Source organism: Rousettus aegyptiacus, unplaced genomic scaffold (genome assembly GCF_014176215.1).
Source record: "Rousettus aegyptiacus isolate mRouAeg1 unplaced genomic scaffold, mRouAeg1.p scaffold_m13_p_1, whole genome shotgun sequence".
Lineage (NCBI taxonomy): Eukaryota > Metazoa > Chordata > Mammalia > Chiroptera > Pteropodidae > Rousettus > Rousettus aegyptiacus.
In genome coordinates this window covers 67,863,015-67,885,946 of record NW_023416284.1, presented here as the reverse complement: position 1 = coordinate 67,885,946, position 22,932 = coordinate 67,863,015, and the positions used below count along the sequence as shown (strand labels likewise).

At 36.8% G+C, this 22,932-nt stretch overlaps 1 protein-coding gene across 1 annotated transcript; it reads left to right on the top strand.

Annotated features, from left to right (window-relative positions):
• Positions 1 to 7,796: 7,796 nt before the first annotated feature.
• HDGFL1 (HDGF like 1) lies at positions 7,797 to 8,603 on the top strand. Its single transcript, XM_016151863.2, has one exon. The coding sequence runs from the start codon at positions 7,797 to 7,799 to the stop codon at positions 8,469 to 8,471; it is 675 nt and encodes a 224-aa protein (XP_016007349.1). The 3' UTR covers positions 8,472 to 8,603.
• Positions 8,604 to 22,932: the final 14,329 nt, after the last annotated feature.

The following is a 22,932-nucleotide window of genomic DNA, read 5'->3' as shown; positions in this document are numbered from 1 at the left end:
CTCTTAAGAAAATATGATTGAAAGCAATCTACCTGTATGTTAGCTTCAAGGTACAATTAAACAAAATGGCATAGAAAAGTTAAAATTAAAGTATAACACTTAAATGCTAATTTTAAAAAGCTGCTGCATATACTAATATTGAACAAAGTAAAATTTAAAGCAAAAGATTTCAATAGGACAATTATTTTATTCTAATAAAATGAAGATTCTAATAGAAGCAAAACAATATAAAAAGAGAATGTATATGTACTTAACGGAGCTTTGAAATGCACAAAGCAGAAGCAAACCAAATTTAAAGGAAATTGACGAATCTGGAAATACCATGGAAAGTCTTAACATATTTTTGTTATAAATATATAGATAAAACGAGCAAAATATTAACAACTATATGGAAATATTGAACTAAACAATAAGCTTGCTCATTTATATAATGTATATGTAAAAATAATGTATAACTTATAAAACAGATCATACAACAAATCACAAATAATATTTCAAAATATGTCAAAGAATTGATGTAACACCGTGTGACCATTGGTTCAAATATTGAATACTTAATACTGTCTTTCCCACAGCACTAGGTCTCTGCTGGGCACATAGTAAGCACTTAGACGCTGGATAATCTGAAATGGTGTCCTAAAAGGTTCATTATATTCTAAATTTCAATTTTGCTGTTTTCTATATATGCAGCTTAAAAATTCCCTGTCAACCCATAAGAGTCTTGCAAACAGCAGAAAAACGAAATTAGTCTTCCACAATATAAAAAAGCCACATACTTCCATTTTTAATTTTTTTTTAGTTATATTGAAAGTTTCTGAAGCAACTAAAATTAGTAAAAACAAAATAACTCAATTATTTCAAAATTATAATTGACTAAGGTGTTTTTAATTATTAAATTGTTCAACTTAATATTTAAGCATTTTTGCATTCATCTCTTCAATAAAAATTTTGCTATTATTAAAAGAGGAAAAGCTTGGTTAGTCATCACAAAACAAGATGATAGCTGGTAAACGTTTCAGAATATATGCCCTTTGAAGACTTTAAAATCATTCTCTTATATGGTTATAATTTACCAGTGTAAATATTCTAGGAGGAAAAGAAAGGCTGACCATTTTGAAAAAAAGTAAATATTCTATCTATAATATTTACACTGGAGAGATATTGTATCTATACCAACATTACTTGATGTGTGATTAACATTATTTTACCTTTATAAATTATGCCAATATCGATTATCAGCATAATTATTGTCCTACTTAGATACTTTTTATTGTAAGAAACAGAGGCTCACTAAGCCACCATTAAGAATAAATCTGCACTTTCACTTCTTTCCTAAACTCCATCATCAAAGGTATGTGTACATTTGACCTACTATTTTTAATGTAATGTTTCTAATGTAAGGGTGCATGTGAACTGAATTCAAAATTGTAACTGGAAAAACCTTCCAACTGAATCTGCTCTAGGGAATGACAGTTTTCTCCATTCCACTTTTGCAATCCTTCTAGTGACTTACTGCTCATGACATTTCTGCTTTCTCAGTATCTGCTTAATTTTTCTGTCTTCATTTTCTCTTAACCAGCTTCTCTGGTTTGTTATGGGTTGTATTTCCTCAATGACTACTCTCATAATGAATAAGTGGGCAGATAAAAGTTGAGAGAGAAAGAGAGAGAGAGAGAGAGAGAGAGAGAGAGAGAGAGAGAGAGAAAGAGAGAAAAGCAGTATAGCAAAGTATTTTGTGAATTAATTGAGAAAATATATAAAGTACTTATATCAGTGTGTGGGATACAAGTATTCAAAAACTGGTAGTTAAACACTAGCGGCTCTACTCTAATTTAACTTATTATAAATATATTCTCTTTATGGTTATACTTTGATGAGAAGAATAGAGTATGGGCTTTTGTTATGTCTGATTTTATTATTTATTTATTTGTTTGTTTATTTATTTATTTATTTTTCAAAAGGAAAGTTTAGTAAAAAAGGGTTAACACGCCACAGTGTGTGGCCTCCTCTCAGAGGCAGAGAGTGAGAGGCACCTATTATGTCTAATTTTAAAAAGCAAAGATAATAAAACTATATCCTGAGTGTTTTATTCAAGTATTTCAATTTTGCAAATATCCAAAAATACTAAATTTTGCCTAAGAAAAATTTTTCACTGTGAAGGATGACCAAAGAGAAAAGTGATAATATTCGCTCTGTTATCATCATTCATGTTATATATTTAGTGAAGCATTTAAAAGCGTGTTTTCATCACCAACACCATTTTCAAAATGAACAAACTCTGAAAGAGAGAGAGACATTGTTTGCCGAAGATTTCACTGAGCACAAATACTGGTTTCTGAAAGTTTTCTTGAATTTCTGCTGCTCCAATTTTCTTTTACTTGATCTCTAGCACATGCTTCATGAGTGTTTGAATTTATATAAAACCTTAAACTCCCTAGAATATAATATACACGTAATATAATATAATCACGTAATATACATGTTCCCTAGTATAGAAAAACTTAATCTGTTCTGAAAGCTAAATATTTATTTTGCAGTGCTTAAAAAGATAATCCTTTGGTGCAAAAGGTAACTACCAATTCAATACTAAACCAAAACTAAATAAAAACTTAAAGGAATTTTGTAAAAATTAAACAGAAAAAATTTGATTAATTAAAGTTATCGTCCATCTTCAAATACCATTTTCATTATTCAAAATTATACATCTTGGTTTAAAATTTCTCTCCTTTACATTTTCATGCACATCGTTGATGATTTCCTTAAATAAAAATGTTATAAATTACTTAATTCTAAAGATCAACATTTTGTCAATTATTTTGAAAGCTAGGAAACTATTGGAAGGAGAAAGAAGACACAATTTAGGTGAAGACTGAGGTTACATTATCAAAAACTTTAGCACGGATTTCTGAAAAGGAGTCATTTTAATCATTGATATGATACCTTAATGTAATGGCAGTAAGTACAAAATTGAAATTGCAACACTGAGTTCCATATTGTTTATAGACATGACTTTGTTGATTGTCAATATTTCAAAATGTGTTGTCATTGCATGAAGACAATATCCCCTCAAAAACATAAGAAAAAATATTATTTTTTTATTTATAAAAATATAAAATTAACGGAACATTGGCAAAGTGTCAAGCTAAATTTAGAACCAGAAAAAATCTGTGGGATAAGGGAATAAAAAAATAGACAATGAAAAATATGTAACATATAATATAAATTTTTAAAAAGTGCACTAAAACTAAATAAAGCTAGTACTGGCTATTTGATAGTAATGGCTAATAGAGTAATTGAACACTTAGTAAATGCCAGACAACATACTTGACACATTCTGTTTATTTCTAAAAACATTTCTTATAAATGGGTATAAATATTATCCACATTTTAGATTTAAGGAACTAGGTTTTACATGGGCTAACAAATTGCCTACGCTATATATTTTGACCTGTCATTTCACTTGACTTTATATTGTAAGCTTTTTCCAAGTTACTAAACTGTACTTTAAAAACCTTAAGGACACAGAGTATGGCTATCTAATTATGTAATAATTATATAAACAGATCATGTTATATACATCTAATACCCAATTACTGCATACTCACCAGTAATGATTAACAATTGTTCAAACATTGCTAATTATATAGACATCATGCAAGATTCAAATTAGAAAAATAATCATATTATTGAAAAACATTTAAAATTTATATCCCAGGTTAGTTTTTTTAAATCTTTAAGCCCACAGTGAATCAGTATAATGAAATATAATTATCCTTAATCAGCCACTTTTATTAATTTAGAGTGGCAATTTTCTTTCCATGCTCACTAAAACAAGTTTTCTAAACAAGTCCAATTTCTCCATTTGCCCCTTCCTACACACACAACTCCAGAACATTTGGCCAAGGGGTCCAAACTGCCAGCATACATACACCACTTGGAAAATCTGCACCCTCATCTTTCCCTCCCTAAATCCCATTATCAGAAGCAGATACAAATTTTACTCACTATTCAAACTGAAAATGACACAGCTACTTGAGAACATCCCTTAAATGATCCTTTAACTGTGGAACATCCCTAATGATACTGAGTTCATCTCCACCCCCAGCAGCTCCCTTGGATTTCAGAAACCCCTGAGGCTTTAAAGGTTAGGCTAAGTAGACACTGATGAAATGTAAAGATGACAATGTAGAGATAGCACACCTTTTGTGTTTTTTTAAAAAGGACAGTAGTGGGATTCTCTACGCATGGTAGAGAGGAGGGCATTTATTTTCTGTATAATTATATCTACTAGAACATCCTAAAAAAGAAAAGCCTTGGCCCCATATACCAACCATGTATAAATACTTCTGTTATATAATCAGAGAGGCAGCTAATACTTTTTAATGAAGACAGAAGTACGCAGAAAACAATTGCATTTATTTTCAATGACAGTTTACACCAAACTAATTGAAAGTAAAACTAATTAAACAAGAAAACATCAACTAGGTATCTATTATCTCTCTTGTATACTTATATTGTTTTATTGCCCATATTTCGTAATTGCTGCCAAACAGCTTTTAAATCCTTTCGTTAGTTTTCCAGAGAAGAAACTGAGAAGTGTTTCATGTTTCGGACTCCACGGTGTTTTGCTAGGTATGCTACTGCTGAAATTAAGCCCTTTTTACAAGCAGGTGTTCTTGGTACATTTGACTTTTAAAACATCATGATCTATTAGAAATATTTGAATTCATGGAGATCTAGTTCCTGAAAATTAATAATTGTAGTTGTTCACGAGTACTCTGTCTATATAGTGGCCAAATCTAAACCTAACCATTACCATAAACACCATTTCCCTACTCTCCTCACTGTAAGCAAGAGAGACAAAAACTTTTAAAACAAGGTGGTTTCGATGGTAAAAGAAGTCAAGATCATGCCATTTAATGGCATCACTGAGAATGCAGGTAAAAAAGGAATGAGGCATCTGAGTAAGCAGTTGCTAGATCTTGAAATGCTTTCAACTTTTTCTCAACCTTCCTCCCATTTTCTCCTTTCTGGAACTAGCTATCATTAAGTGATAAATTTAACTGAAGAACACTGTTTTTAAAAATAATAAGTCACAAAAACTTATATGTTGTTTCATACAAAAGGAGTTGTGCTGGATGTGTAATTCCAGATATAATATGAACTTTGGCTGGCGGAGGACTTATCTTTATTCTTCAATGCCCTTATTCATGACCCTACTCCTTTTGGTATCTTTCCATTTCATTTAGCCTAATAATAACAATAGCCTAATCCTATCCATAATGGAATTCTACTTCACTTTTGTTAGTACATGATAAAACTTTATATCCATTGTCTGGACTTTTATAGCTACAATCTCGTTAATATTTATAATGATCTTGAGATAAATTCTAAGAATTACTTTAAAAATCGTTAAAATCATATATCAGAGGTTCAGAAAGATTATAACTACTACCAGACTTACAAACCTGGAAAACAAGTGAGAGATGCCAGAATTCTTTCTATTACATTTCATTTCTATCACACCTCCCATAAGCCTGTCCTAAAAACAATATTCCAATTGATTTATCCTGGATTTTTTTCATATTTATGGAAAGGACACATGATTTGGCACTTGAAGAATAGCTTGCATTACTCTGAAATGAAGTCTCTGGTGACTTTTACTTCTTAAATCAGATTTTAAACTCTTCAAAGATTAACATAATTTTTGCTAGCTCCTAATACCATAATGGGCAAAGGGTGTAGGTATGAGAATGACACTCCTTTGCCTAATAGAATCTCTATAACCCTCTGCAGATCTAGATCTTCTACTAAATCTTGCTTCTGCTTCCTACTATATTTTTCAGTTTTCGATAGGTTTTAGTTATTTGCTCTGACTTGCAGATCCAGATCTAATCCTCATACCTGTTTACCTGCTGCAGTTCAACCACCCAATAATAATCTTTGATGTTTGGCCCATTTGCCTTTAATGACATTTACCTTGAGCCTTAGGTTTTTAAGTTGGTCACACCTTTAGACTGAGCTGATGACATAACTGTGTACCCTTTCTGGACATACTGTCTATACAGATTTTTTCCTCCATGACCAACTTTGGTCCATGATCTGAGCATGAGCATAGCATGCTTAGGGCTGAGAAAACAGACCACATGCAGTAAAACCTCTACTTACAGAAACTCCACATCCCCCTTCCTACTATGGGCTCCACAGCGACCCATGATTTCCTATTTTCTTCTACAGCTATTAAATACCTCTAGTTTTCTAGCACTTTCCCTAAGAAATTGAGAAGAGGAAGTATGTCAGATTTATCTTTGTAGCAGAATGTCCATTCATGAATGATTGTTGTTTTTACTTAATTGGTAAAATGGTAGGTTATCTGTGGAGAAGATAAGTGTTCTAAGGAAACGGTGACGAAAAGCTAAAAGAACTTTTTAGAATTATCAAAGTACATCATATTTATTTTGTCTGTTGGGAGAAGTTAACATCTTTTGCCCAGAACAGGTCTCCATCACGGAGAAGTAAATGGCTGGTCCAACCCAGGAAACCAGAAACACACTTGAGTTACATTGAGATGGGTTAGCTATTCAAACTTTTTACTGATCATTGTTAGTTACCATAGGAAAGAACATCTGTCTACTTAAATACATAATTGATATTGACAAGTCTTTGGCATAATATCCAAGAGTACTTTTATGATAAATTTGGCTAGGTTTCAGAATGCAAGTTTGCAGCTAACTAGCAGGACTCAAAAAAGATGTAGAAAGTTATATAACAACTGCAGTTACACTGAAACTCTAATATATACCATTTTGGAATATATTTAACTGGAGGAAAGTCTCTTTTCAAAATAGTATCTTAGCTGAGATGATGCTATTTTTAGTCTGTAGCCCCCAGGAAGTTCTTTCTAGTTACCAACAGCGTATTTGATACGAGCATACCTCTACCTAATTCTTAAGCATAATAGGCCCAATTTTCTTTTGTAGGAAGATACTGAGAGTATTTGACATACTCTCTCCAAGTTATAACCATAGAGTCTCATATTCTATAATGTGCAAGAATCACTAAAAGGGTAGAATCACCGAAAGGGTAATATCCTTGTACAGTGTCCAATGTAAATTTCCCATGTAAAACAGGACATTTTGACATGGCTGGTTTATCATACTCATGATTCTGCCATACACATTTTGAGACACCCCCTCCCCTAAAAGTACTGCATGTTTAGAATATATGTTACCAAGAGACGTGTAATCTAGACAGCCTGACAATATCGCTGACTCTATCGCTTCACTGTTCTCGAGCCCCACTCGAGCTCCAGTATTAGCCCTCAAGGAAATCAGAAAATGATTGAAACCGCTGTCCCAGCCACCGCATCCAGGGCTCCCGAGTCAGAGTTGGAGTTTTCTGTAGTGCGTAGATGCGGGCCCACACCGCTACTGCAAGTCATTCTGAGTCCTCTCATTGCCTCATCTCTCCCTTTCTAGGCCACTCTGGCACACAGTCAACTATGCACTCTGTGTGGCCTCGAGGCTGATCTGCACGCGGCCATGGTCAGCACAACTGCCGAGACACCCAAGCGATTCACGCTAACACTCTAGAAAGCGCGAGGCTGAGGCAGGCCCAGCGGGCGCTGGGTCTCGGAGAGAACGCCCGCCTCGTAGTAGAACCTCAGGGAGCGTTGCCGCTGCGCGTGCGCGCCGAGCCTCGAGGGGGCGCGCGGCGGGAGCTGAGCGGCTGCGCCACGCGCTTGCGTCGCCGGCGTCTCCTTCCGGCTGCCACCAACGAGGCCGGTCCGCATCGCCATGTCGCATTACTGCCGGCCCAAGTACCAGAGCGGAGACCTGGTGTTCGCCAAGTTAAAGGGCTATGCCCACTGGCCGGCCAGGATTGAGCACATGGCCCAACCCAACAGATATCAAGTGTTCTTCTTCGGGACCCACGAGACCGCTCTCCTGGGTCCCAAACATCTCTTCCCGTACAAGGAGTCCAAGGAGAAGTTCAGTAAGCCCAACAAGAGGAGGGGCTTCAGCGAGGGGCTGTGGGAGATCGAAAACAACCCCACGATCCAGGCCTGCGACTACGGAGTCGCCCGAGAGAAGAGCAGCGCCGAGGGGCCAGCGCTGGGGCCGCAGCCCGAGGTCCCCGAGAGCACCGAGGCCCAGAAGAGCGGCACCCAGGGTGGAGGTGAGCAGGAGGACCCGGGCGTCGACGAGCCGGCCCAGGAGCAGGACGAGAAGGGATCACTGAAGAGAATCGCGGAGGACCTGATGGAGGACGCCCCCAAACGCCCCAAGGAGGCCGACCCGGAAGGCGAGGAGAAAGTGGCTGTCAGCGAGGCCGAGAGGCCGGTCCTGGTGGAGGCGTCGGAGCCCGGCCCTGCCTGGGAGCTGCCCCAGGAGGATCTGGAGCCACAGAAGGAGGCTGCCGAGGAGGAGAAGGCCGAGGCCCTGGGCGCCGGAGACCATGAGAGCCTGTAATCGCCAAAGTGTCAACAAGAGCCCCTGCGCGTTCCCGCTGCTGCCTGACTGTTAAGGGGAAACTGGCCGTGGCCTATGAACTGGGACCACCTTACCCATCCCCACCCACTACCTTCCACCCCTTCCCGCACACCCAGCCTTGAGATTGACCTGGATGGGCAGGTCATCTGGCTCTCACCTCTGTCCCCGTGGTCTGGGACCTGAGTCAGGGCCTCTGTTCCCTGGAATGAGATGAGGCCATCGTGTCCCTTCCTGCCGAAGTCTTCTGTTGGGGTCTGGACTGGTGGTTTCCACTTCCTGGCACCCGTCTCCCTTACTCCAGGCATTCTGGATCTCTGCGTTGGAATCAGGGGCAGTAGTGGAAGTGGTGAGGATAAAGAGCAGGAGAGACTTCTAGAGACCTGGAGGGAGCACCCTCCAACTATGGTGGTGGGGAGGTGGCGGGAGAGTGACATCTTCCCCGGCTCCTGTCCACTCCTCCCATACCTACTATACCAGCTCATGGCCAAGGGCCTACTTTCCAAAAATTCTGTTGCAGACCTAGGGAGTTAGCAGTTGTAGTTTTTCGTCAAATGATTTGGGGCCTTTCAAGTTGTTTATAAGATCAGAAGGCTTAGCTTTGCCCAGCTTTCTGGATGGAATGGTGAAGGGCACCCTTTCCCATTTAGATCTCTGGAGTGACGTGGGAGGTTCTTGGGACGACCCTTGGCCACCCCTTTCTCTCTCCCCACAGCCTTAAGGCCACCCTACAGTCATATGCATCACCCAGCCTTAAAACATAAGGCGCATAGTTTAAGAAACCTTTTAAATAAAGGAATCTTTATGAAAATTAATTACCTTTGAATATACCTCCACTGGGCGCCTATCTCTTCCATCGCCCTCCCCCATTTCCTAAATGAGCTAGGAGGATCCCCTTCCGGTGGTGGTGGGAGAGGGATTGATGCCTTTCTTTTTGTACTTCAGGCTTTGGTATTCCTTTGCAGTGTTATTTCCTATCCACATTCCTCAACCTGGTCCCCTCAGTATTTGTCACCAGACCTGATAATGTAACCTATTGAAAAGTCAGGGAAATAAGTGTCCCCTCCTATCCTGTTCCTGGTGGTCTCTCTATGCCCTTCTCCATCTTTTGTCTTTTTACCCTTGACCTTCTCTCTTGGGCTCTGATGAAAAAATTGTTGACTAAGCTAGCTTTGGAAGTTTAGATCTGAATTATTTCAGTTCTAAGAAATAAAACCCGTTGATTAAACAAATCTCAGGTCTGTTCCTTTGGTTTCTGAATAAGTGATCCTTAAATGAAATGCTCCTATGGTTTTCTATCCAGCCTGTGTTAAAAAAAATAAAAATAAAAAAAATAAAAAATAAATAAAGTTATTTGTAATATACAGGGATATTTTAGAATCATCCTTGGTGAACCTCTGTTATTTTAAGGTTTCTACTCTTCATCTATAGTAGTTGCTACCACTGAATAGAATGAATGGAAATAAGTCAACTTAAAATATTTGAATGATTACAAACTGAGACAATCATCGAGTTTCTAATATTCTACATGCTTTGCCAAACAATACATCTAGGGAAAAGTAAGGGTAATAGGATTGTTCCTTTTTTGTTGTTGCTTTTCCAGATTTTATCACTACTCTCTTCCAACATGTTTTACATAAAAAAAAGTAGTTCCTTTGTATTTCCAGTTTTTAAAGTATGTAGTAACTGCAGGATATTTTGTGTCTTTTCAGTGGCTTTGTGGGAATATCTGGGGATATTTAAATATACTTAATCGCATGCTGGGTTCCAGGTTCTGTATTCATCAACACTGCATGCATGCAGAGGCTTAGTAAATAGCGGAGTCCTTCTCATAGAATAGGCCAGGCAGGGTTGGCAACTGAAGATGATCTTATTTCTCCATCTCTGTATAAGATAATATTATTTTATTCCAAAGCATGTAAATCAGATGATTCCTTGTTTTTCAACTACTACTATTGAAATAATATTAATACCAGGAGTTACTGTTCAGTGAATGTTTACCATGTACTGAGAAGAATGGCCTCATTCAATCTTTGTAATAATCTGGTGAGATAGGCTTTAGTATTCAAATTTCCCATTGGAAGCAGCTGTGGTTCAGAGACATTAAGTGGCTTTTCTTGCAGTCCACAGAACACTCAGGATTCAAATACAGATTTTACTGATTCAAGCCTAAGCTTTGTCCCTTGAATTGCACATTCAAAATTGCTCTAACCATGAAATCAGAAGTTAACAAAACTGCTATTTTAGCATTAATAACAAGTAATTATGAGAGTAGCTTATACTGAGCTTGTAAAGTAAGCCAGGCAATATATTATGTTCTACATGTAACGTCTTTATTAATACAACTACCCAATTAGGTGCCTACTATTATCTCTATTTTAAAGCTGAGGGAACTGAGGTTCAGATATTAAATAATTTTCCCGAGGTCAGACAACAGTAAATGAACCAAGATTTCAAGGCAGGTCTTTCTTATTCTAAATCATAGGTTCTTTGTTTTATTATTGTATTGCTTCCTACTGAATAGAATGGGAGTACTTATTCTCTTCTACTATTTTGAAGTGAACATTTAGAAATTCGTACAGCAAAGATTATATTAACAAATATTGCTAGTGGGTATGTGAATCATTTGAGGCAACTGACAATTGTTTTGTCATTAAATGACTTGGTGAAATGATGAGGACAATTCAATATTTTTCAAGAAGTATGTGACAATAGGAAGTTTGAATATGGATTGGTATATTTGCCATAGGCAAACGTGATTTCGATAAGGTTTTTATGGAGGCACATCTCCTAAAATGACTCAATAAACTGAAAGGTAGAAAATGAAATTGCTACCATTTGACTCTGTCTCTTCGTATTATTTTTTCTTTTTGTTTTTAATGTTGGGGATAGAAAAGGTTGGTGGTTATTAGGGAGGATCACATACATTTGCTTTCTTGGTGACTATAATATGTCAGTGAAAATGTTAATCGGACTAATAGTACATCTGAAAAATGATTCTCAGAGTTAGCAAACACAAGACCCAATATAGAAAGGGAAACAGGAAAAACTTGTATTCTCAGCTCTCTTATCCTCGGCATTAAACACTATGTGTATGCTTTGGTGGCCAAGACATATTTTTGTGTGGACTGAAAAAGACGATAGTTTCTAAAATGTCTTTGGTTCTCTCCCTGGAATTACAGGGGATGGTTTTGTGTTTTGCTTTCTTCTGAACTACATGTGCCTTAATGGTAAAATTACTGATCAAATAATTAGTTACTCTACTGGAAAAAAGGCACCGTTCGGACTTTCGCTGATGCTGTGTTATGGGTATTCCAATGTGTTTGTGAGTGTTCTGAAGGTCTTGTTTAAGTATTCCATGTAACTGTGTGCTTATCACATTGTCAGTGACCTGCAGACACATTTAGCATCTGGTTTCTGTAAAGTTTTCGAAGTATTTGATATTTCATACAAACATTACTGATTACATCACTTTGGCACAGGGCTAAGATGCCACTGAGAGTAATAAATCCCTTGTCTTTCTTTAGCTCACACCTGTCTTGTGAATTCTCATCAATGCTGCAGATTCTTCTTTGTAGCTCATACCTCCATTTTATGTTTCCTGAAAATATAGTAGATATCTTGGGCAAATAGCATAACTTCTGTTTGGTTCATTGAATAGCCATTCTTCTTGGTATTTGGTAAACTATTCTATTCAATTATCAACACTCTTCTCAAAGAAAAACTTCTGCTACACATGCTAAGCATGCATGCTGGACCTAGCCGACTGCTCAAGACGAGTCACCTGCTGTGTTCCTGTATCATTCTATGTTTACACTGATTATTTTCTATATTCCTGTTAATTTTTGCTCTTCCTCTAGTCTGGAGTAGAAAAGTAATATGGTTCATTACTTTTATCCCTATCCCCAAAATGTGGCATAACACACAATAGATATTTTCTAAATGTTTGAAAGTCTATTATCAAGTACACTCTATAATCGTAGTGCTGGACTAAAAGTTGTATGTGATGCCAAGCACGGCCTAACTCTGAAAATGCAGAGGCAGTGTAAACTGGCCTGCAGACTAATGACATACACAGGTTGGGGTGATTTTGTGTCCATTTCAGTAGCTTCCTAAATTATGTGACTTGAAAAGCATTGATAGTTCTCACAGACCCAAAGAAATTGTTCTCTGATGCCAAGGCAATGCTATTTATTTTATCTAGGTTTTCCACTATGTGAGTCACTTGCCTTAGTTAAACCCACGTATAGGGCATAGTTTTCATAATGCCTAGGTCCCCAGGTAAGCAAGAGAATATTCTGGCTGCTATCTTCTTATATAAGAGCCATGCATTAATCATCCATCCAAAAATTTACAATAATAAAGTGTTAGTATGCCAAGAACAACTTGGATCTAACATTCTTTCAGCTTCTTATGATATAGAAACATCTCTTTGTATAGACATTTCTCAAAATTTAATGTATTTAAAGAATGGGTCTATTCACCACACAATATGGCCCCGATCTCACAACCCGATTATCTGGCTTACTTATAAATGCTTACCTTTCTCACTCCTGGTAGAAAAATTGACAATATTGGACTTGCAGAGTTCTAAAATAGAGACTTCCTGAGTAGTTTTCTAGAGTAGTTTGACATCAGGCAACTTCTCTTTGCAGTCTGATTTACACGTAACCTTCAACTTCATTGAAATGGTCTTGAGAATGCTAGAGGATACACAGCAAATATGACAAAAGACTCTGAATGGCAAGAGGTAGCTTGGGGCGTGCATTTATCAAGGGTAGTCCTAGTCATAGCATGGCCGTGTCTTTGGTTTGTGTTGCAGTGAAAAACAAACTCCATCTACTTCTGGTCCTGGCATGCAGTCAGTGCCCAAGGACTATGGGTCATTTAGTGAGTGCCTCTCTCTCTCTCTCTCTCTCTCTCTCTCTCTCTCTCTCTCTCTCTCTCTCGCTCTCTCGCTCTCGCTCTCTCTCACTCTCTTTTTCTCTCGCTCTCTTTCAGTTTGATACAAGCTCTTCTTTCTGACCAGAATACTAACACTTCTATGCCCTTTTCCCCTAATGAAGCTTTCTCAAAATTACTCATCAGAATTAGGTATCATACCAATGTATTCCAATAAAACCCTGGTTTTCCCTTAATAGCATTTATTTCACTCTTAGTAAGCTAGTAAAGTTATAAAATCCCTTCACTGGTTTGTATCAGCCAATAAGTTAATCAACCAATCTATGTTTTATGAAGACAGGAAGTATGATCATTTTGATTATTTTAAAAACCTAACGAAGTGCTTGGTTCATATTAAGCAATCAATAAATGGTGGTTAATAAAGAAATGAATGACTGAATGACTAAATCCTACTACTCTCCCTTTTGTCTCAGTCCTCAGAGGAAAATTTGGGGAATTTTGTTATGCCTAGTAAAATACACTAAGGGGAGCCTCAGGATTTTTTTATGAGTGTTTATCATTTATTAAAAGATATTTTTAAAAATTATATGTAGGTAAATGTCGGTCTCATAAAATAATAAAGCTTAGCAAGAGAGAAGCCCAAGGAAGACAAATCAAATTATCTGAGGTCCCCATCTGAGTGTGAATAACATTTTAAACACAATATCCAGCTCCTGAAATTATATTTCTCTTTAATAATTTTATGCTTCAGTAACAACTACCTTTAATGCAGGAAGCAGCTTGGTGGCATCTGGCTTTGGAGCCACCCAAACTCAGATTTAATTCCTGGCGCCACTGTTTAAGAGTGTTACAATATCAGTTTCTCTCAACTAAAAGCTGTGATAATGACTTTCATGTGACAGGTTTGTTGTGAGAAGCAAATGAGCTCATATATGTTAAAATGTCAAACATGGTACCTAGCACAAAGGAGGTATTATTTACATGTAAATTCACTTCTCTTCAATGTAGTCCAGATAACTAACTATAGCATTGGAAATAATTAGAGCCCAACTATTACTTTTATTTAGGAAAACACTGGAGGCCTCTGCCAGATTCTAAGCAGCAACCTGGTTGTGATGTACATGACAATTCTATATTTAGTCTGCCCATACTCAGAGAGGAAACTAAAATCTTATCCTCCCATTTCCTCATGCTAGTCTTCAAATAGCTTCTTTAAATTCCCTCACTGTTAGCTAGTTATTTTATATGAACATATCCAATCTAAAAGATTTCTCTTTTTGGCATGACTCATCCCTCCTATGGCCAGTTTTATTGCTCCTGTTATTTCCCTAGGATCCACTCACTGTTTTCCAACGAGTATTTTTTAAATTCGTCTTCTTGAATACCTCGTATTCTTGATATTTTTCAACTGTAGAAATAGTAATTGTATTGCTCTAGTTATTTCTTGGATCCCTTGTCTTTTTTGCCAAGGTACCTATCTGTTCACACATAATTTTAATGAGCTGCCCAATTCGATTACTAAAAGGCATTGGAGTGTTACAGGGATTGACCATTCCATCCAGAAACTCTCTCAGGTTTCATGTCCTCTTGTGATTTACCAAGTGTCACTTAATTTTGCTTTTTTTTTTTTTTTCCCACACCCTGGACAACCTTTCGTTGCAGTCATTATTCACCTCTCTTGGTGATCTACTTAACACTTCATTAAAAAGTAGGTTCGGCTCAGCTCCTTTCTCACTGCTCTTCACTTGTCAACAAGATCTGCTTTTTCCTTCACTTGTGATTCTTCTGATGCTCAGAATTTGTCAATCATTAGTTCTCCCTTGCTGCAGCTTCTCCACGTGCCTCTCCTCAACAGCATCTGTATTTCAGCTTGTGCTTCATTGCCATCAACTTCTTCCCGTCCCCCAACCCCCCACCCTGGTCCTTGTTTTTATCCTTAGATGCCAGGACATAGCACTGATTTTAGTCAGGGAATACTTTGATGACAGCACCTCAAATATCTTTTTAAAACAAAAGCAAAGATAAGAAAAGATAAGAGTAACCATTCCATTGTATGAGATCCCCTTTTTTCTTTTAAAAATTACAATCTACTGAATTGTTAGAAACCTAATAACAAGTTAGCTTTCACAGTTTTTGGTTTGTTAGAGGCAGGCACTAGAGGAAAAAATATTCTTGCTACAAAGACTGGGTGTGCCTATACTACACCAGGGCCTGCTAAGAGTGCTGGGGACGGAGCAGTAAATAAGATAGTCAAGCTATCTATCCACATGAAGCTTGTATTCTATGAGAAAAACTGACACATAGACAATGAATAAATACAATGATAAATTTAGAACGCAGTAATATCAGAATGTGATAGGGAATGACTAAGTGAAGAACATAGCTCTCAGGAACTCTATGGATCATTTCAAGTTAAACCGTTTCAACAGAATAAAACATTTCTGTCCTGTGAATTCTTGGCACTGTCACCTATGCTAATGGTTCTCAGTCTTTTTAATCCATAGACAAAAATCTCAGAGACTTTCAGGCCAGTAAACATTCCTATTTGCGTGCAGAAAAAAAAAAAAATAAATAAATAAATAAAACAAAAAAAAATAAAACAAAAGCGATAGCACCTAGTATTGAATGCTTACTATGTGCTATATATTATTCCAGGAGCTTGAGATACGTTAGTAAACAATACAAAAGTGCCTGGCTTCTTGGTCATCAGTTTTAGCAGAGAGAGAAAGGTAATCAAGGACAAACTAAATAAGAGAATGATATTGTATGTTAGAAGGTAATAAATGCCATTGGAGAAAACAAAGCAAGCTAAAAAGGGCTGTAGGGAGGCACATGGGGTTGTGCATTGTTGAATAGGGCAACAAGGCTTGTGGTCAAGTATATATGCACAGCCAAAGCTGTCCATTTTCTTCCTTTTAAGTCACCACATCAGAATATAAGCGAATAGAGTGGCATCCTTATAAAGATGACCTTGAATCAATATAATTGTGACATTATAATTAACCCACAAATTCAAATATTTCTTATTGATAATATATTACTAGTGAAGAAGGCACACAAATTCTGTGGCATTTGAAGTGAGAATCGTTGCTCAATTTCACTTATTTGCCAGTTTATCATACATACCCATGTGGCCTCTTCCCCACTGTGGTATATAGACCAAGATTTTATCTTTATGATATTTAACATTTTACATGCTTTTCTTCTCCCCACATAGGGCCATGAAATTTTCAACCATAAAGGCCATGAAATTTTCTCTGTCTTCTTCATTACCTAGCAGAGCTTGTTAAAAATAATCATCCATTTTATCTAGTAACTTAAATTGATGAAATCACAATGTAGGTAGATGTCAGCAGCACACCTCAGTATCCTGAGAGTATGTGTGCGTGTGAGATAAGTTTCATATAAGACATAAGTTATGGTAGTGGCTGGATGCCAGTGCAGCCTGAGGGAATATACTTGAGGCGTGCTGTTATGGCTTGCCTGTGGTTAAGGTTTGCAGGGTACGTATATTTGTCCAAACAACTCCCAACTTTAGTCTTCCTTAGATAATATATCCAAATGCAAACTGAATAATTCACACAGAAGGCAGTGTGTGTGTGCAGGTCGGGAATATTCTAAAGAAAAAAATTTATTGTAGTTATCAAGATCATAAGGACATTTCTGGGTTAAATTTCTTGTTAACGTTAAGTTATTTATTGTCTTTAAAAGCCTCCTTTTTTTTTCTTTCTTCTTTTTATGGTCCAGAATCTGAATTGTTTCATGGCAGGAGCAGAGTTTAGAGTTGATATAATAAATATACATGAAATATGTTTCTAGGGTCCTATGTTCTATCCAGTCTACCAAGGAGAGGCCTTGTGGTGTTCTAGGTTAGGGATTCCCAACTCCTGGGTCATGGACTGGTCTGTGGCCTATTAGGAACCCGGCTGCACAGCAGGAGGTAAGCGATGGCAAGTGAGCGAAACTTCATCTGTATTTGCAGCCGCTCCTTAGCACTAGCATTGCCACCTTAGCTCTACCTCAGATCATCGGACATTAGATTCTCATAGGAGCACTGGTCCCTGGTGCCGAAAAGATTAGGGACCACTATTCTAGGCTTTTATAAAACATAACTTGAAATACCCATCTTTTCGATGGGCAATATAAGCCTGGGTTGGCTGATGGTACAGAATGGGCAAAGAGATTAATTTTAGATAATTTAAAAGCCTCCTTTCGCATTAGAGAGATAACCAATAATTTTGCTATTTCCACTTGATTAGCATTCCTAACAACTGCTCACCTGTTAGCAGGCATTGCTGTTAGGTCTGTCACAGCCTTGAAAAAATTTCACATTAAGGTCCCTCTGTGAGTCAGAAAAGGACTGTTTGAAGCACATCAGTTAATGAGGTAGATAAGTATGTACGTTCTCATATTTCTCATGATCGTCATAAGCAACATATACCCCAAACATATTTTAATTATGTTGGTATAAAAGCTTGAATGCCAAGCAGACGCAATTCAGTATAGGTATTGTGCAATATGTCTGAATCTGTGGGTTAAAAAGAGATAGAGAGAATGATGAAAATGATATTTTACATTCCAGGTGTTCAGCGTGAAACAAAAAAAATACATAAAAACAAAACACATTCCACTCTCTCTTGTTTCCCCTTCCCCCATCACCTCCTCCAGAAGGTATCATCTTATCAGCTCCTAGAAATAAATATTACACCATGAGGGAGCACAGTCCTCTGACCCTTTGACTGTGCTCACCCCATGAACTGGTTAGAGAAGTTCCCTCAAAGCTGAGTGTAAATAATAAACAGCTTAAAATGGTGGACAAAAATCGCTCCCAAATCTTTACACCGAGAGCATAGTTTGGTGTTAACATATGTGTTACCACCAAGACTCAAAGACAACCGTCCTGGCCAAAAGCTGTATATTTAATCTTTTCCTGATCTTATGGGATCAAGATAAATACCACATATGTATAAATTTTGAAAACAAACAAACAAAGCCAGTGCTGCAGATGGTTAATGCTAAGGTGCCCTGCGCTACACTCGAAGGGCTATTTCGGCTGTTCAAATAAATAGACGCCCCCAAAGAATTATATCACAAAAATAATTAGCATAGCATATATCTTCAGGACTGCTCTTTCCCCATTTTCTTTCGCTCCTAGGCTTAGGAGTACAGACAGTGGTATATTGCTACTGCTGCCAGCACTTCCTTCTAATCATGGCCATTATTCATACCAGGGTACATAAGGTCACCAGTGTGGCCTTTGTGCACAGGGCCCTACTATTTATCCTGTATTGTCCTCTAGATTGTGAGCTATAGCAAACGGATTAGAAAGCCAGTTTATTTTTTTTTATATGAGATGTAGATTTGACCTTGCATTGTCTTTCTGAATCTTTTATGATCTTACAAACTCTAGAAACAAGACTTTCAAGCAGCCTTGTAAAAAATCTCCAACTGTGCTTTGGTTTTGAGTTTAAATCACAGTATTCCAATCATTTGTTGATTTTGCTATAAAGATGCCTGGGGCATCCAGCTGCAACAGAGAGGGCAGACTTGTCATTGTTAGTAATTAAAAAGAGCCTGGTAGTGATTCAAGGTAGCTCATAATTCATACTTAAAAAAAAAAAAAGTGTTAGTGAGATGTAGTTTGCTGAATTCATTGTAGCTATGTGGATGTCTTTTTAACCTTGTGGCCCCGCTCATTATACATGCAGTCAGTCACCAAAGACCCTGCCTGGTTCCTTGCTGTGCTCCAGAAGCTTGATAAAATGCATCAAATATTGGATGAATCTTTTGGCCTTCCTCTCTGTAGGTCACTATCCCTGAGATGTCGGCTACATTGACATAGCTGTAAACTAAAATAAGTTTCTAACTCTTAATATATGTACAAGGACACAGAATAAATGCTGAATAAATAAATAAATGATGGAATGAAGGGCTATTGCTTATGGTTATTTCAACAAAAGCAACTTTATTTTACTAAAGAACTTAATCAATAGAAAATTACCTAATATTGCACACCCAAGAAAAACTTCCCAGTTAGGCGAAATTTTATGGCTTCTTCTCAGTGTTGGTTTAGTTACTAAGAAGTGGCATGCAGATATGTGAAAGTTTCATGTCCCTTTTCAGAGGTTATTTTATTATCTCTAAAGAAGGGATTAACCCTCATTAGCAATTTGTCTCTTTGCTTTGAAAGCTGGCTTTCTAAAAATAGACAGGGATGCTATTTCAAGGGGGAAAATATCATTTAGCAGTATAACTGGGAACATTGGTGGCATAGCAAATTGATGGATGTCTCACATTGACTATTACAATAAGGTAATTTGTGAACATCTCAATTAGTAGCTTCATTCTCTAAATTCCAGAGTTTAAAATTAAGGTAGATGAGGCAGAATCATTGAAACATTTATAAAATGTTTACATTTCTATTTGGATAACATCCGTATATCTTATAAGCTAATTTAAAATAAAACTTTGTTTTTTGCTAGCATTATTAACTGCGTGAAGTCTCATTTAGTTGATGAACAGTTATAATCAGAAACAAAAGCTGAAGCTAAAGATTAAGAGAATGAAAGTAGAATTATCATAAAGAAAAGTGGAGGTTTGGGGAATTTTTTTGGAACCAAAAAAATGATCAGATTTTGTATAGTTCAGAAGGGATTCCAACACTTGGCCAGGTATATTTCTCACTGATGTCTCCTGGTGAGCCACTCAGCTCTGACTCTGTGCCCTGCCTCATGTCTAATCAAATTAAGTGATTCTACCAGCTTTTTCAGGTAAACTCACCAGAAACATTCACTGAGAAATTTTTGGGAGTCAACCACAGGAGTACTTTTACGTAAAATTATACCATTATTCAAGAACAGATTTCGCATACATATGCATAATAAGAAGTTGTTTAGATATTTTCTTTTAAATCAGTTTTTAGAGCCTTGGCTGTCCTTATGATGAAATATTTCTACCTTCCTAATATAAGAATAGTAAAAAGTTTTTTTTTTTTTTCATGGTAGTAAGTTATAAATTCACTTTGGAAATTTATAAAAGATAATTTCTAAACACTATAAATTAGCATTTATAACTTCACAGAAAAATTGTAAAAAGCTCAATATTTGAATATTTTTTGCATTAATGGGAAAGAGGACTATTTAGTGAGATCTAAGAATGGATTATGAATGTTGATCTAATGTCCTTCAAGAAATAAAGAAAGTGTAATGATTTAAAGCCTTTATCCACAGTCTATCTCTTACTTGTCTCCTGGTCAAAATTATTTACAGTGTATAATTAAAGGGGTATTAAGTTCCTTTAAACAGGTATGAAGGAATCATAAGATTTATGAAGGTGGTAGGTGTGAGTGACATTGGAAATCTTTTCTATTTAACCAGGTCAGTAAGAGCTCTCATTGTTGCTATGGAATAAAACACACATCTTTAACCTAAATCCCCTAATGTTCCTTTGTTCTTAAAGTATTTGGCAGTCTTGTTTAATGTTAACTGTTTCTTTTCTGGCAAAGAGAGCTTTATTTAGTGACTGAGATAACTCATTACCTAAATCTCAGAGATATAGTTTTCCATTAGAGTCAGCATTGCTGATTTCTGACTGCAAACACTAAATAGCAATAAACAGCAACGGGAGTCTCGTAAGCTTAACATTAGTGAGAAGAAAATTGTGCATCACCAGGGTAGTGTGACTGCCTTCCTTACAGAGTTGGGCAAGTCACCCTTTGAAACAATAGAAAATGTAAAACATTAAAAAAGTGATATTTTATTCTGCTAGAAATGAGGTCAGAATTTAGTTTCTAAGTTTGAGAATTAGAAACATTTGCTACCACTTACCATCACAAATTTCAATCAAGAAAACAGATGTGAGAATAGTGAATGTATATATATATTTGACAACAGTTGACGGCATTATCATAGAGGGTCAACTTGACTAATGTCTTTTGTGCCACATGAAAATGAAAGCACACTAGAAACCCTATAACTTCAGCCCAGAGAGTTTCTCACATCCAGATAAATGACGCTGGGATGGCAGTTTCTGCACTCAAGCACAAATTGGGGAACAGTGAGTGGGTGTTCGCCCACTAGTGTAGATGATATGTGATACTGACTTAGAAACATGGGTTATTGTCTATTGCTTAGATCAATATGTAATATTGACCTCATTTCACATTTGAGTTTTTATTATGCGCATAATCATTTAGAGTATAATTGTAAACCCAAGAATATGTTTGTTTAAAAAAGAAAAAAAAATTGGATCAGTCAGATGTCATTAAAGCTCACGCTTGAGAGAATCCGATGTGTCCCTAGGATTTTGGGGACCTCATGGAGTACTGTAAAGACAGGTGGTCAGTGTGCTCTATGAGGAGACCCCAACATTAAGACGCTGAGACTATGCTGTGGTGGACCAGAGCCAAACAGGCTGTTGAGGAAGATTACACTGATGCACGTGGCACATGGGGAACAGTGCCTCTTGAGAGTCCAACATCCTCTCCCTAATATAGTAATTATCGATTTACCTGCCACACAAGGCTTTGGCAACAGCCTAAAGATGACACATCAGCACAATAAGGACTTTTTGCCCTTTTTATCTCACCCATCCTCCTGGTGGGACAATACAGAGATGTCAGAGCTCAGAAGAAAGGAAAGAGAGGGGAAAGAGCAATGAGCTATGGTCTCCAGGGCTGAGAGTAACGCTGGACTAGGGGAACCACAAAGCATGACATACGCTATAGACTGAAATTTTAAACCGAGTTAAATTAGCTTGGACTTTTAAGCAACTGATAATGATTTAAAAATGGTGGAATATGATTGAGATAACATTAAAGGACACAGAAGGGAGATTTTACAGAGTAGGTCTGAAAATAGTAGGTCTGAAAATAGAAAGAGAAAGCATGTTTCCATTCTATCAAGTAAACCCTTCAATTTAACCTCATATTTAAGACCTTTTTCTTTTCCTTAGTTGTTATATTGAATGAATGGATGGATGAATGAATGAATTTGAACCTTATCACTAAATGCAGAGTTAAATGCGTGTTTTTCTACATTTAAAACAAAATAAAAGCCTCAGTGAGCAGATTGTAGAAGCTTTTATTTTCTAAGAGACAAAGAAACTACCCCTGTCTTTTAACTCACAAGAGTGGGAAACTCAAGTCTCTCCCATGGGTAAAGTCAGCCTGAGTAAATTACAAATTGTCAGAGAAGCCAATCTACAGCTTTCACATTTTTTTTTAATTTTACTTAAATTGACAAAAAAAAAAAATCTTGTTCTTTTAGCAAGCTATTTGATTTTTGAGAAAAACTAATATTTTTATATTGATATTTTCACTTTTGTGAAATTAAACACACACACATTCTAAAAAGAATAATAAATTTTCCACAAAGGGAAACCGGGATTGCCAAGAATAAAAATTTTAAATCTCAATACTTAGCAATAGCATTGACAGAGCCTAAATTCCAAAAGGATTTAAATATGACAATATGAACTAAAATATGCCTGCTCTCTTTATACTACAGTTTTTTTAAAAACTGCTATTCTAAGAAAAGCAACT

Coding starts and splice junctions, on each gene's coding strand:
- HDGFL1 (XM_016151863.2), top strand. CDS start 7,797: ATGTCGCATTACTGCCGGCCCAAGTACCAGAGCGGAGACCTGGTGTTC.